Raw genomic sequence first — 15,636 nt, forward strand, 5'->3', positions numbered from 1 at the left:
CATTTCTTCCTCTTTAAAGCAGAAAAAAAAATTATTAAAGGTCAAGTTGTTTATTTTGGTCTTGTAGTGATTTATGGAAGTAATCCCGTTTCATGACTTTAACGTTGTGATATGTGGATTAGGTTACTGACTACGTTATTGGTACAGTATCCCTCAGCAAAGCTCAGGTGAGGAGAAAATACTCTATATGTTCATTTTTTGTTTTTGTGTGGAGCTACAGCTATGGAGATGTGTAATTTAATGGATCACAGCGAGAACGGAGAAGAGTTGGAGGGTTTCCATGTCAAATTCAGTAACCTTATCTTCATTCTAGCTTGAATACGCTACATCAGCACATTTTTAAAAAAGCATCCTGAAGCCTGACTCACATCAGGTGATGAGTCACAGCTGCTAGCTCATTGTTAGCCTAGTGAGGATGCAGCAGAGACTTTGGAGGGTGGCAGAGTAAAGAATGGTAGTTGACACAGACACTTTAATTGTGATCAGCACAACAGTACACAAATGCTTCTTTTATCAGTTTTATGCTTGAAATTCTGTCCATATTCAGCACTGTGAACCCTGCTGATGGTTGAGCACTGTCATTCTTGGGTGGAGGGTCTTTATGTTACACATTTCGTCCCACATTTAGCATATCAAAGTCATTAACTTTCACAAAAAAAAAAAATCACTTTAATATATGGCTACTCTTTAAGCTAAGGTTATAATTTAATTTGCACTTTCCTTTGAATATAAAACAACAAATATTCTGATGAGCACCGAACACTTAGCATTAAGAACCTTGTGAAAAACACTGTGATGAAAACACGTCTTAGCACTTCTCCAAATGTGCAAAAACAACACATTAAAATTTATGCTTTTCAAAGACACAGAAGCTAGTCTGTCGACATCTCTGTCATAACCTGCTCTTAGCATTTTCCTCATAGTCCTCTCCACCAGAACCAATTTACATGTTGTTCTCTGTATCAACTTTTGATCCTTTGGGGAAACATATGCATTTGGCGAACTGGGGGAGAATGTATAAGCTCCCCAGAGATTCTATACATGCCCTGTTTTCAACATTTCCCATAACATATCCATACTATTCAGAACCAGGACAGCATCGGCTTCTTGATGTTCTCTTTGGCCTGGGGCGCCAAGCTGAGCAACACACAGCCAAACACTAATTGTGTGTGTGTGTGTGTTCACGATATTGCATATATCCTGTTTCCTTCAGCAGTAGAGAGGCATAGCCATTGACTGTAAACACAATGTCTTCACATCAGCATTTAAGGATGGAGGCATCCTATAATTTTTTACCTCTATAGTAAAAACGAAGCAGCTCGGTCAACGCAGGACAGCATCAATGTGTACCATGTGGAACTGTATTATATCATGCTTCGTGAACAGCTGATGTTATGCCTAATTACATTTCTGAGCACAAACTAAGGCTGTTCATAATCACCAGCATGTGCGATCAGCATGCCTGTCTGGTTTCCACACCAGCACTGTGTAGCTTGTGGGTCTCATTTCCAAATTAATATGGCACAGTCACTGAGCCCTAATGTTCTTTTCCCCCCCAAACTTCATTTGAATTCATTTAAACGTAAAATGGATTATAATTAAATTTGCCGGCCACTGAGATAAGTCGAAAAAGCTTTACAATCGAGGGAGCCGTGTTTACTTTTGTCACCTCAGAGTGAGAATGAGCCCGGGAGATTTTTCCATGCAGAGGAATCACCTAAAAAATGTGTTCGAAAAGTCATGATTTGTTTTCATGCTTTTTTTGGGGGGGGGGGGGGAAGCACCTGATACAGAACAAGCATACTATTAAAGACCAAATATGAAGTATATCAAAAAAATCTCCTGTGTTTCAAGTCAAGAAAAGAGCAAAAAAAAAAAGAAAAAGCCACGGTTAAAGAGAAAAAAAAGGGAGACAGAAGGGCGAGAGCAGCAGCTGTGTGTGGGAGGATCAGAGTAGTGAGTGGAGAACGAGGGAAGCTGAGGAGGAGTGAAGCTTTGATGGACAAAGGAGACTGAAATATTTGTAATGGCTTGCTGTATCGACCACGTCTGTGCACATAATACCGTATTCAAACTGTGGCATAAGCTCCATTTGTAGGCTGCGTGAGGGAGAAATCTGCCTGCTTGACAGTTTTGTATGTCCAAGGCCAAATTGAATTTTTTTGCATAAATACGTTTGGACAATTGGACCCGTGTGTGTGTGTGTGTGTGTCTGCATTGTTACGGTATCCGGGACACACACTGTGCCTGCAAACAATAACCAAACTTACTGTAGCTGGGTTTTACTGATGGCTATTGCAGATAAGTGACATAATGCTGCCCGAAAGTGAAACGGCTGAATACTGTCTTTCAGTTTTTTAAGCTAGTCCAACATCAACGGTGTTAAGAGTACAGAGTCCATAAATATTGGATGATTTTTACAATTTTACGGTGAGCAGTTGGCTCTTGGCTCCTGTGAGTGTTATTATTGTTGTTCAGTTTGGCCCTCGTGCTCCATCAGCACAGGTGGTCAGAGTCACCCTGAGCTTCACTTTGGTTGGCTGGGTTGATGCCACAGCTGTAGATGTACGTGGGGTTGAGCACCTAGTGGAGTGAAAAGATGCGGAGAGACACCCGGACCTCTGCTGCAACCTAGATCCGTGGCTCTGCAGAAAATTGCGCAGGCTGTTTGTTCAGACACCGTAAAGTGATATATTCATTATGCTTTCAGGAACAAAGCGGGAAGTACATTGAGGACATACGGTTGGATGGATGAAATGAGTACAGAGGTCATGTTTCTGTTACAATGCCCTCATCTTAAGGGAAATCAACACTTTTATGTTAGAGCTCAGGTTGGTAGGTTATTCTAGAATATTTCTTTTTTTGGCTGTATTTGCAGACAGCAATCAATAAATCAAATGCTCTGACGAATAAAAGAAAATGTCCGTGGTTGTCTTCCACAAGGCTAGGCAGACGTACTGCTAAAACTAGTCGCACAAGACTGAAGCTTCAACCAAAATTCCCCAATAATTAATATTATTAGAACTAACATTATTGTGTTAGTTGCCAACGTTCATTATGATTATGTCATGATCACTCATAGTAAACTCAGTAGCACGAAGCACACAGCCCCTGAGCCAAAAAAGAAAGAAAAAGAAGACTCGTTCAGCACAAAGCAAACATCAAGAGCAGTGAGAAGTGACTTCCTCGCCGGGTAGGACATACATTTGTGACGGCTATTTAGCTTGTGTTTATACGATTGTGGCATTTAACATAGTATGTATGTATTTATCACACTAAAGAAGCTAAGACAGTATGCAGATGTAACGATCTAATATCTAGGATATCTCCCTGTTGGTCAGCAAGAGCCACAGTTTTCTGCTAGATGCAAAAGTTCAGCTTGCTTTTGTTGAAAAACAGCAAAAATCAACGTTACATGACATAACGATGTCTATGTATTATGATGGAAGATATCTACTGAAGCTAACATGCTTTGCCAACTAACCTCGATGTGTCTTTGTTGAAAAGGAACAAATCAGTCACGTATCCTGCTGCGCACTATCAGAGCAATGACTGACTATCTCTCTCATCTGGAGCACTATTCAAGTCCTTGGGTCTATCAGTAGCTTCCATGCTGTCAATATTATCCACACATCAGCTATCACTTTCACCCTCTCTGTCTCTGTGTTTCTTTCCCTCTCTGCCTCTTTATATTCCTCGACTGTTGTTTACATGGTCAGCCCTTCAGAGACAGGCTGACGCAAGCCCTGGTCGTCTCGTATGTCTGTGAAAAAACTGATAGAATGGGGGCGTGTCCCCGGGCTCGTCTCACACATGAACACGGGGTGACTGGATGGTCCCCTGCTTCCCAAAATGTAGAGCAACTGCCTCTTGGCTGTCACCCTCTGATGGGGTTAAATTGCTTTAACCCTTCTCAAGGACAACACTGTGGATCACTCGCCCTGCTTTTCCTCAAAGTGTGCGTTATCTGCAGGCCATGTGTTAGCAGGCGGGGGAAGGTGCTGTTGCTGCTTTTCTGGGATGATTTTCCAATATCCGTGGATGTGGATACTGCCAAGGTGCTCCTGAGCAATGGCACCAAACCTCTTATTTGCCACTTATATAAAAGGGCATACATTTCTATGCATATTATCTGCAACGGAAACAATAGAGTGTAAATGCTCGCAGAATGAGAAAAAAACTGATTTTAAAGGCCATATCTGTGTCAAAATGAAGCTATTGTCTCTGGTTTCAGTAAATGATGAAGGATAATCTCAGGTCCTGTGTGGGTGTGTGTGTGTGTGTGTGTGTGTGTGTATGTGTGTGTTGTTGACATTTAACAGCTTTCCTGACAAAAAGCCCCTCATCTCTCCTAGCTAAACTGATCCAACAGTAGACAAGCAGACGAACAAACTGTTTGTTCTCGTCAGTGAGCAGATTGCCGCTATTTTGAGCTAAAGGTAACAAAGGAGCGAGCCTGTTTGTATTCTGAAACATGTGATAGGTGACACATGCAGTCCATGAAGGGCAGAGGAGAGAAGACACACACACACACACACACACACACACACACACACACACACACACACTTTGATCAGAGCAAGTAAGGAAAACTTTTCAAATATTCTGTCATCGTCATTTAGCTGTCATTTAGTAAACATTTTTCACACTTGACTGACTCCATTTTAAAGCAGCAATTTTCATCACATTAGACTTAATGTTGTGTTTGACTGGAGGATGCCAGATTGGAGGTGAGGGGAGAAAATGCCCTGTTCTGAATGCTTAACGCTTCAGCTGAAGGACATTTTGGCTCATCCGATTTGTCTCTGCGGACAGTTTTTGTTGTTTTCCGGCAGTGTTCCCTCTTAGCGCTTACGATGATGAAGCAAACCCATATTGGCGTCTACAGCCTTATTCATGAAGCATATATAAACTCATCAGTATATTGACCTAGTTGCCGCAGCAGCCTTTGCTTCACTTGACACCGCTTCGATTATGATGTGATCATTTTGCCAGCTCCTACACCCTGACATGACTCTCTGGGAATACATCTTGTTGAATACAGAACAGACAGGTGAAAAGAAGATCATTAAAAACATGGAAAATATATGCTATCGCAAGGCGCTGAGGCTGGTGAGACGTGTAGTGGAATGAGTCGTGCTACTCTCGTAGTTCAAGGGAAATTATTCCAAACCGTGATGTGTGTCAAGATGTGATTATTTGAAACTATATATATTTTTTGCCAGTCTAGAGAAGAGAGACAAGAGGGAAGACAGCAGCAGGCAGAGCAGAGCGGATATAAAGAAGGCAGAGGTAAAGAAGAGAGCCAGCAGGATCCCAGCTGTGCGTGTTTTGCATTGAAAAGATCAAGACTGCCTCAGTGAGTCACGTTACGGCAAGGTTTGATTAGTGATGACAAACGCAGTCACATTTAGGAGTCAGACATATATAGGAATGTATGTATTCGTGACTGACACACAGGCACTGTCACTTCTCCCAAAAGCACCACACAGCGCCCTGCACACACAAATTCTGTTGGTGACGTGCTTTATCCATTTAACCACACACGACTGGCTTGGCCATGCCAACTTAGATCAGAGGATGTGTGCTGTAGAACCAAACAGCAGCCGGCGGACAGTCCCAGACTCCCAGCACTGACATGAGGACTCCATCACAGACCATTAAACCTGCAGCCAGAGGCGAAGGTGGGTGAGAAGGGAAGGGAAGGAGGAGGAGGAGGAGGAGGAGGAGGCAGAGAGGGTGACAGAGGCACAGTGAAGGGGTGAAAACAGAGGAAAAAGAGAGATGGAGATGGAAAGAAAATCATTGCCGATTTGCACCTGCTGCCAACAGGCCCTGACAGGCCACGCAGGGTTCTTAGGAAGGGCTCAGCCAATGAGAGACTGTGACTCAGAAAGGTTCATCAAACAGCTTAGTATAGTTTAGTTCAAGACTCCCTCCACACACACACACACACACACACACGTATTAACACATGTATTAACACAAACAGAAACATGCTCTAACGTCTGTCTGACATGGCTTTTAACAAAGATAAACATATATATAGCACATCAAAATCCTTAAAATGGCACCCACTCCCACTGTAGACAAGATCAAGTCCATTTTATTGATCTATAATAGCTGTTTGTGTGTACGGAACAGACCAACAAAATCACAGTATAGTATCCAGAATACATTGATAAAATATCACATATATGTGAAGCGTGCAGATCTTTACTGTTAAGTCCGTTCTCAGTGTGTGTGCACTGGAGGCTTTAAGTGTCCACATCACACTGTATGTGTGTATGCTGAACACTGGACCAGGATTGGCTTCCAAACAATTTGTGATGTCACAAATCATGTTTTGCAGGCCCGCCCCTTAAAATCTGATCTTCAGTAATAGTAGGTAAAAGTAAAAAAAATCTCCACATAAATCCACTTACACAGTGAAGCTCAAACATTCAATTGGAGGAACAAGAAGAAAAACATATTTTCGACTGGTTTGCTCATTTCAGTTTGTAATTTAGCAAAAACAGATAATGCACTGTAACCTCAACTACTTTACATACACTTTCCATGACCTAAAAAGGAGCAGGAGTACTTAAATACAGTCGATGACAGTTCACTAAACATGAATAAACTAAGATCATAATGTTCCTCTTCAAATACTGTATATGTTGTTGTTTCTTTTATTCAATATAATTACCAATTTCCCCTGGTGGAGCAGTGAAGCATTTCTGATTCTGGCTCTGATTCGAACAATATTTGAAGAATAATTCCTTCACACTTTTCAGTCACCGATCCTCCAGGTCTCCCCTCAGGCTCGGCTTTCAGGATCCTCACATTTCGCCTCCAACTGTTTCTGCAGTTTTCCAGCCCAACACATGAAATCCTCAGTTCTGTTCATCTACTTGTAGTTAATAGGTATTTCTCTTCCAACGTTCACTGAAGTTAATGTGGAATTCTCTCAGTTCTTTCAATAACTCAGCAATCCATTACCTGACACATCTGTCACACTCTCATCAGGCTGATTGTTTGTGCTGGGCTCCAAGTGTTTGGTAGAATGAGTTCGCTTCTGCTGTGACATATTCTTCTCTGTCAGCGCTCACAGAAGTTTCTCGTGTCGATCGGGATGTTTATTTTAGTTTCACTTCAGTAAGGTGTGGGGGATCCGATGATTTTAGATCATAATTGATCATTTCCACAATTTGCAGTACTTTAGTCATCTTTCTTCTCTTTTTAAACTTCACATAACCTCATTGATGAGCAAATCCACGCTATGTGAACATTCCATTTGTGTATTGAATCAAACTGGATGGCTATGTTGATTGGAAAAATTACTTCACGCGGCTCACACGTGGGTCACATATGCAATGCACATTATAGCCAGTGACATGACAGATAAAGAAAAAGAACTATCTTTAATGCAGTATTGGGTTGAAATGGTGTACATGAAGAACGTCATAGGGGATTTTAAGTCTGGCTGTAGTCTACAGGGCATTTAAAAACACACAACACCATCACAATTAAGATTTTGGATCGTGGCGGCGATTTTAAGATGGTGACTATTTTTAGAGATCGTATTTTTGGGCCAGATTGCCCACTCCTAGCCTTCAGAAACTTGGATAACTCAGTTTGTTTTTTGGAGAGTAACAACTAGTTCGCCCGTCAGACGGACATTTGTCTCGTCATGCTGCCTGGCAGCTACTTTTCAAGTGGTGATTCACTTTGAGGAAAGCTCTCCGTCTGCCTGGTTTGCAGGGTTTGTGAAGAGAAAATGGCAGTGGGAAATGCAGTAACTTTTTAACTTTACAACACTCTCACATCTGACCTCTGGGACTGTACTCCTACTCCTACTCAGCTTTCGTCGAATAATCTTCGCACTGTGACTGATGTTTCATCTTTACCTTTCTGTCTCCTCTCAGATCTGTTTTGTAAACCTGGACCCTCAGAAAACGGACTGCCGCGATGACAAAATCATCAAGGTGAGCCGAATCCACGTGCCACTCTTGTTCTATGGCTCCCTCCTGCGTGAGCCTCTTTTCTTTCCCACCCACTTTTCATCTCCCAGGAACTCTGTTTATTGTATTTCACATACAAACATAGACTCGGTTGCCATGGATTCAAAATCATTACCCAAAATTAGAGGGTTGATTTGTTTAGATAATATGCAGATTTCGCAACCTCCTGCAGCTGGCGGTGGCACCGGTGGGCGATCAATAATCGTTCCACAAGGCTCAGGAGTTCTCACAGAGAAAAAAAGACGTGTTCAGAATTTATTTTTTCTTTTTTATAATCTAGCATTGTGTCTGTGCTCGCCATGTCTCCTGCAGAAATTGGCATCGGTGTCTCCAGACCTGCCAAAGCTCGTTGAATTACTGACCGTCCACCAGCCGAAGGAAAATGAGATCCTACTGCTCGGTGGCCTCGAAGCCTCAGACACTTGCCAAACTCACCCACACGCTCCATCTCAGGTGAGTGCGCAGCGATGTCTTGAAATCCTTGCAAGCATGTTCAGCCTTTGAATTAACTGGCCGGGAGTGCGAGGCAGAGAGTGCAAGCTGTTCTTCCGTACCGCAATTTTTTTGTGATTAGATTTGGACCTTTCGTGCGAGGAGAGATCCACGAGAGGAAGTGCATTCATTTTATTGAGTAATTCTCCCCCATTCACTCCAATAAAAAAAAAGTTGCTTGTCTTCTGAGGCAAAGAACTACGTGTAGGACCGAGAACCAAATATTTGCATGTAGAGAAAATAACACTAGCTGGCAGTAATGGATGACTTGATGAAAAACGTTTTATTTTAGAATACTTTTAAACCTTAATCAGACATAGAAATAAAAAATAAAAAGACACAAACTGTACCCTTTTTTGGGCTTTTATTGGCATTTAGTTTTTAAATGGGATGTTCTCTTACGGCCACTCGCCAACTTATAGACTTTTTGAAGCTCACCAAATACATCATTGTATAAAACCACTGTAAGAATCGATACTTAGCCTGAGGAGTCTGCACAGACAATTAAACTTGCATGAACAGGCCCAGTGAGTTAAGAGCATATTGAACAAAAGGAAGAAAAACATGCAATACAGCTACACAATAAACTCAGTCTGAAGGTGTAGGATGTTTATAATCATCCATCTCAAAATGTGTGACTCAGCGTATGTGTTGTCCACCGTCTGTGTGTTTGTGCACGCATAACAGGTATCTGTACTCGTTCCATTCAGGGCGGGCATCAGCAGCAGAGGAGTACAGGTGTGTGCCTGGTTCAGTGTTCAGGGCAGAGACGCTCCACCCAGCCCAGCAGCATCATCTTTGATATCAACAAGTTCCTTATTGGTCTGCAATGGGGGAAGGAGCGACAGCTTCAGCAAGGCCGACCAGCAGGCCATCGGGTAGATGATGACACCAATCGTTCAATCTCGTCCATAGAGGAAGACTTCCTGACGGCCTCGGAACACCTCGGTGATGACAGCGAGGATGACGGCTTCAGAAATGGTGAGCCTCCTTATAGCCACCGTAGAGTTTTTGTTTTCAGTTTGTCTGTCTAAAAAACTTTTATGACAAAGTTGGATGAGAACTGATGGAAAGGAAGGCCAACAGTTATTCATTATATTTGTTTTCTATATTTTGATGTACTATATTGTTTAATATCTTGATTACTTCCTCTTGAACCACTGTGCTTAGATGAAAAGAAATTACAGATCCATCACGTGATTTAAAGGAGTTAAAGGAGTTAAAGATTTAATTTACATTTACTTGGAGCTTTAGTCAGCATGCTGTCCATTGAAAGCCAAAGATACAATTCTCACTGCATACTCTGCAGCATGAAGTGGCTGTTCTGAAACAAGTTTTGACAAGAAGGCTTCCTCATTGAGCCTCCATGCAGATTTTTGATGCCGATTTTATGCTCATCTTTAAAAAGCTGACACCACCATTATACACATTTGATCAGGTCCTTATAACAGTAATGTTTACATGTTTAGGCCCGCACCAGAAATAAGATTCAACACAGCCAAGTCTAAAGTGAGTCGATGTGATGTTCGTATTTAGACCATCAACAATGAGAAGGTTTTCTGCTGTGAGTGGATCGTGCAGCATTGGCTGTAGTGTTGAGTCATGACTGGCTCCCTGTTACTTGGGTCTTATCCTACATAGATTCTGTAGATGTTAAAGGCGCATTGTGTAGTTTTTGGAATTAAATTTCAATCAGAAGAGAAAGATCTTCATCAATTGATTTTTTTTTTAATGCCTTAGCAATCTAATCAAACTGTCTTTGTTTCATGACTGAATAAACTGGATAAACAAAGTGACCTTAAAGGACGACATAGGTCTCACACTGTTTTACCTTATATGTGGCGGACCCTGCCACCTTCAAACAGTGTTCTGGGGAACTTATTTTCCTCTGTGAACAGCTTGTGTATTTAGTTATGGAAAAAAAACCCATATATTTCTGAGTTTTTATTATTACCTAATTAATAGTAAATAGTAAGCAGTACATTTTCAAACTTTGAGTTCATAATTTCTCCGACGAAAGTACAAAGTGCCCTTTTAAATGCCAGCAAAGTGCTTAGTCAACTGTTTGCTGACATCATATTCACCATACAAAAACTCACTATTTGATATTGTAAACATTATTCTAATATGTTTTTATTGAGCAGACATCAGATTTAAAAAAAAAAAAAAAAGCAACACAATCTTAGAAATTGTGTGGCAAACAGTTAAAGCTTTCTATAGTTGCCTGGGAATGTTTAACACAAGAGAGAAGTACATAATTATTGCAATTGTGTTACCCTGGTGATAAATTAAATGTGTTTGGTGGAAATTAATCTCTTGAGTTTAGTCCAAGGGGAAATTAAATGGGACAAAAAAAGACATAAACAAGCTCCAATATTCAGTGAAGGGTAAAACAGGGTAATATCCTGCTCTTGCTGTGACACTTTGTAAACTGATGGAGCTGCCTTCTAATCAGTCTGGACATTTTCATTCCCTGTCTTTTTCTCTGTTTTTCCCGTGTCTCTTCACAGAACCAGAGAGTGGTGAGCTGGCAGAGAGCTTGGTGGAGGTTGCACAGAAACACTGTGTCAGACTTGCATGTCAGAGGGGACAGCTGGCCCATCACCAGAACAGGGAGGATGCTGAGGTGAAAAGAGAAGGTCAGCGGCGAGCAAGCCTCCACACGAAGGAATCAGCCGGTCACTATGCCACCAATCTGGCAGAGTCAGTACTGCAGGATGCCTTCATACACCTCTCTCAAGATGAAACCTCCTTTGTCTCTGAAGCGGCTGTCAGTGTGTCGCTCTCCGGTCGCCCTTCCAACTCCACTGGTCCTTCAAAGACCAGACAGCCTTCCCAACAGCGCACCTGCTCTTTTGAACTCCCCAAGATTGTCATAGTTCAAAGCCCAGATACTTCTGATGGGGCTGTAGAATGGCCAGAGACCCAGGTGTCTCATGTGCCTGACCAGGATATCACTGCCAAAGCCAGAGAGGTGCCAGATAATGGGACACAGGCACACATTCTGCACCACAATGGAGGACACCCATCCAAACATGTAGAGGTGGCTTTGGCCTGTGCTGCCAATGTCATTGGCACTATTACTACCCCGCAGCTGACAGAGCAGCTCGCCATGGAATCAGCTTCAGAGGAAGAAATGGAGGAGGAGCTGCAGGAACCAGAGGAGAGAGGTGACTACTCTTTCTCCTCGGCCATGTGCGGTATGGCTCAGGTTGCTGGTGCCGTAGCAGCTGTGGAGCTAACAGAGGAATCAGGAGTGTGCGGCGATTCTGATGCAGATGTAGTCTACACAGCATCTCGTGGTCTGATGACTGCTGCCGAGGCCTCTACAGCCTTCACACTGCACTGCAGTGTGGCAGAGGGTACCAGCGTTGAAACGTTTCGTGCAAACATTGCCGAGGTCTTACACAGGGAAGCAGCTGAGGTGCTGACTCAGCCACAAGGCTACAGGAGCGTAGCCCACCTGCTGGAGGCCACGCATAATAAAATAGTAGATGGCATTACTTGTCCAAAGAAATCCTACATGGATGAAAGTGAGGTTGATGATTTGATAAATGAGGTGGCCGACAGCCTTTTCAAGCATGCTTTAGAGAAAGCAAAAAAGAAGAAAGAACTGGCAGGTACAGGGAAAGATGCGCCAAACCTCCAGGTTTTTCTGCAGGACAGTGTAAACAATCTGCTGTTTGATATCCTTTGTCTGACACAGAAGAAAATCAGTCACACCATTGGATGTGACCAAGGGTCATTTGAGACACAAGAGGGTGATACTTGTGCTAGGGAGCCTGCTAAGGCCAACATGAGCAAGGATCCATTAAGTCAATTACAGTACACAGTTGGCCATAGCCAGTCCACTAACAGTGAGAACCACAGCAGCATGCTATACTGCACAGATAAGCTCGCTGGGCTGAAGGAGAAATATATGCTTGAGGAAAGCGATCGCATAGAATCCCACGGCAAAGAGCAACAGCAGCCGTCATCATGCAGACAAAGTCAGTATAAATCCACCTCCCTGCTTGCCAAGGACTTCTCAGACTACCAACAGATCCAGCAGAGCACAGGTGCCATCAGAGAACCTTGGAGTGAAATCCCCATTCATAGCACAGAGAGGAGAGGGCGGCTAGTGACAGGCAGTGACAGCAGACAGGCCTCTCTAACACCCCAGTCCTCCATTACCTCTTGCAGGTCTCTGCAATTTTTGAGTATGGATTCTGAATCAAGGACACCTATTACATGCTATGCTGATGATTTGGCTGCTACAGTGGTTTCTATGGCCACAGAGCTAGCGGCTATCTGCCTAGAGAACTCCACGGGGAAACAACCTTGGTTCTGTGCTCTTAAAGGGATGCCTACTGAAGGGCCAGAAGCCTACTTAATCCCTGCATGCCGCACCGTTCTCAGGAGGAAGGAGGGTCAGGGCAGCAATGCTGCATCCAAGAAACATCGAGCACCCCGCCTCAGTGAGATCAAGAGGAAAACAGAGGAGCAACCAGAGCTGATGGAGCGACTGGTGAACCGTGTTGTGGACGAATCAGTCAACCTTGATGAACCACAGGACCCGTTTGCCCTCTTTGCTTCTGAAGTCACAGCCAGGATCATGAATTGTCCGGAGCTTAATGTGACGGATACCTCCAAAACAGGCCAGACACGCAGCAGGTTGCAGTGTGAGAGGTGGAGCCGTGGGAAGGCATCGAGTTATGAGAGTATTCCAGAAGAAGATGCAGACCCCTCAGGCACGCCCAATACTCTTGGCCTTGGCAGTCGGCTAGGTCAGAACCTGAGCCGTGGTAGCTCAATCTCTAAACAATCGAGCTGTGAGAGCATCACAGACGAATTCTCACGGTTCATGGTAAACCAGATGGAGACCGAGGGCAGGGGCTTTGACCTTCTGCTTGACTATTACGCGGGGAAAAATGCCAGCAGCATTTTGGCGGCAGCTGTGCAACAGGCTGCAACAAAGAAAAATGGTCATCTTAATGTCAGGACCTCATCCTGCCTGTCTAAACAGTCTAGCACAGAGAGCATCACAGAGGAGTTCTACAGGTTTATGCTTCGAGACATGGATAAGGAAAACAAAGATTATGGTATTGCCAAGACTAAAGAGTGGAGTAACAGCCTGTTTCCTCCTTCTCCGAGGACACCCTTCTGTATACGACAGTCCTCTGTCCCAGACCGCCGCTCCTCAGATTCAAGACTGACTGTCAACTCACCCATTAAAGCCAACTCTTTTGACGGATTTGCTCGCAATGTGCATGGAGACACGCTGAATATTTTCCCAACCAACTCAGTATCAGCCACAGGACTGTGTAAGTCTGACTCCTGCCTCTATCAAAGGGGTAAAACGGACCAAATTACTGATATGCTGATTCATGAGACCTGGTCCAGCTCCATTGAGTCCTTGATGAGAAAGAACAAGATCATTGCAGATCCAGAGGACAGTATTGAGCTGGAGGCTGCAGGAGACTCCCAGCCCCATGTGCAGCAGTTTGCCAATCGCCTGGCAGCTGACATTGTAGATATTGGCAAGTCTGCACTGGGAGGCCAACAAGAGGTAGCTGGGAGCACATCCGGGTGGCACTCTCAGCCACACTTGCCTGTTGGTGAGAGAAGGAGGGGGTTCAAACAGTCTCATCTAAGTTGTGGTCGGAGTAGGTCAAGCCAGGAACATACGGGTACTGGAGTAGGGTCCGGAACTAGTGACAGCGGTGCACCCCGTGTGAGGGTCCCCAGAGATGTACCACTAATCCACATTGAGGGAGATCAGAGGGATGAAGAGACTCTTTCAAACCCTGAAAGAACAGGAGTAGGACCTCAGGAAACACAACCAGATATGTCAGCTACCAAGCGTACAGAGAGAGCTACAGCCAACAGCAGCAGGTATTACACTGTTCACAGTCTTCTGTGTGAAAGTCAGACCCCCCTGCAGGCAGAGAGATTTTTGTAGCCCAGCAGCAGAATCACGATACCGTTGAAAAGTAGAGATTAATCCGTCTGACAAGAGTGAGTAATGAAAAATCGAATGTTTTTTTTTTTATTTTTTTCAAGGCAAAATTAAAAATGGTCAAAGAACAACAAATGAAATCCAGGCTCTACAACTGTCCAAGCGTAGCAAAGCTATTTTGAGAGTTTTGATCAAGGAGTAGCAGGCACACCGAGGGCCTATTCACCTGGAAAACCAATCAGTTTCAGCTGTGTGTGAGGTTTGACAAACCTTTTGCTAGGCTGTGAGTCACACCGTCTGCGCGATGTACTGTGTGTGCACAAAGCTTTTAGTGGCTTCATCTTTTATCCACTGTGGGGCTGTTTGACTCACCTTGATCTGTACAAGTTGCACTCACACTTGGCTAAAACACTAAAACTATGAGACATTCATAGGTATTTAGATTAAATTGACACTAAAGCTTGCTTGAGAAAAGATGAAGTCAAATTATTTGCAATAAGGGTATGAAGTCCTGATTTATACACTATTAGACATGGTCAGTCTCACATGTCTCACTCAAACCAGACTTGACATTTTAGTCAGACAAGGACTCAGCTAGGTGGCAAGATTGACTCCAACTCCGAGTGTCTGAGTGGCCTTTCAGAGAAGTCAGCAGAGCGTAGACTCTCCCAGGAGACATTTTAGTGGATATTCTGAGGGTAATGAAGACTGCAGCAGTTCATAGTGTGTCTTAGTGTGGAAGCAAATGAACCATCTGAAAATGCATAAGTGAAAAAAAGCTGCTAATGTGCAAGAGAGGTGTATAGAGGATGGTGAAAATATTATATCCAAACACAGGGAAACGGTTGTGATCTGTTGGTCTTTTTACTGTGAAATGCAGATCCCTAAGATAAGACTTGTTCAACAGTAAATGAGCGGAAACAAGCTGAAAAGGCTCAAAGGCCACAGGAGAGTCACAAGACACGCTCCTTTTCTCTTGACAATACATGTAATCCTGGAACAAGTGGAGTGCATCTGTTTGTCCCTTGTGTAATTCCTCTCTTACACAAGGGACAAACAGATGCACTCCACTTGTTCCAGGATCTCAATCACTCGCCTAGTCAATAAAACCTGATTTCCCTGTGGAATTGTCGAGGATGGCAGCCCTCAATCATCTGATTATGACTTAACTTAATCAGCTTCCTGAAAAACACTGAAAATCCA

General features: G+C 43.5%; 1 protein-coding gene across 4 annotated transcripts in view; it reads left to right on the forward strand.

The window, feature by feature from the left end:
* sphkap (SPHK1 interactor, AKAP domain containing) overlaps window positions 1–15,636 on the forward strand; it is a 119,781-nt gene that overhangs the window by 98,430 nt on the left and 5,715 nt on the right. For all 4 annotated transcript variants that reach the window (XM_030395921.1, XM_030395932.1, XM_030395949.1 and 1 more), the window contains 4 exons: window positions 7,908–7,967; window positions 8,316–8,456; window positions 9,206–9,476; window positions 11,006–14,369. In XM_030395921.1, the coding sequence (XP_030251781.1) occupies window positions 7,908–7,967; window positions 8,316–8,456; window positions 9,206–9,476; window positions 11,006–14,369 (3,836 nt within the window). The remainder of the gene's footprint in view (window positions 1–7,907; window positions 7,968–8,315; window positions 8,457–9,205; window positions 9,477–11,005; window positions 14,370–15,636) is intronic.

The sequence above is a fragment of the Sparus aurata genome, chromosome 2 (assembly GCF_900880675.1).
Source record: "Sparus aurata chromosome 2, fSpaAur1.1, whole genome shotgun sequence".
Taxonomy (NCBI): domain Eukaryota; kingdom Metazoa; phylum Chordata; class Actinopteri; order Spariformes; family Sparidae; genus Sparus; species Sparus aurata.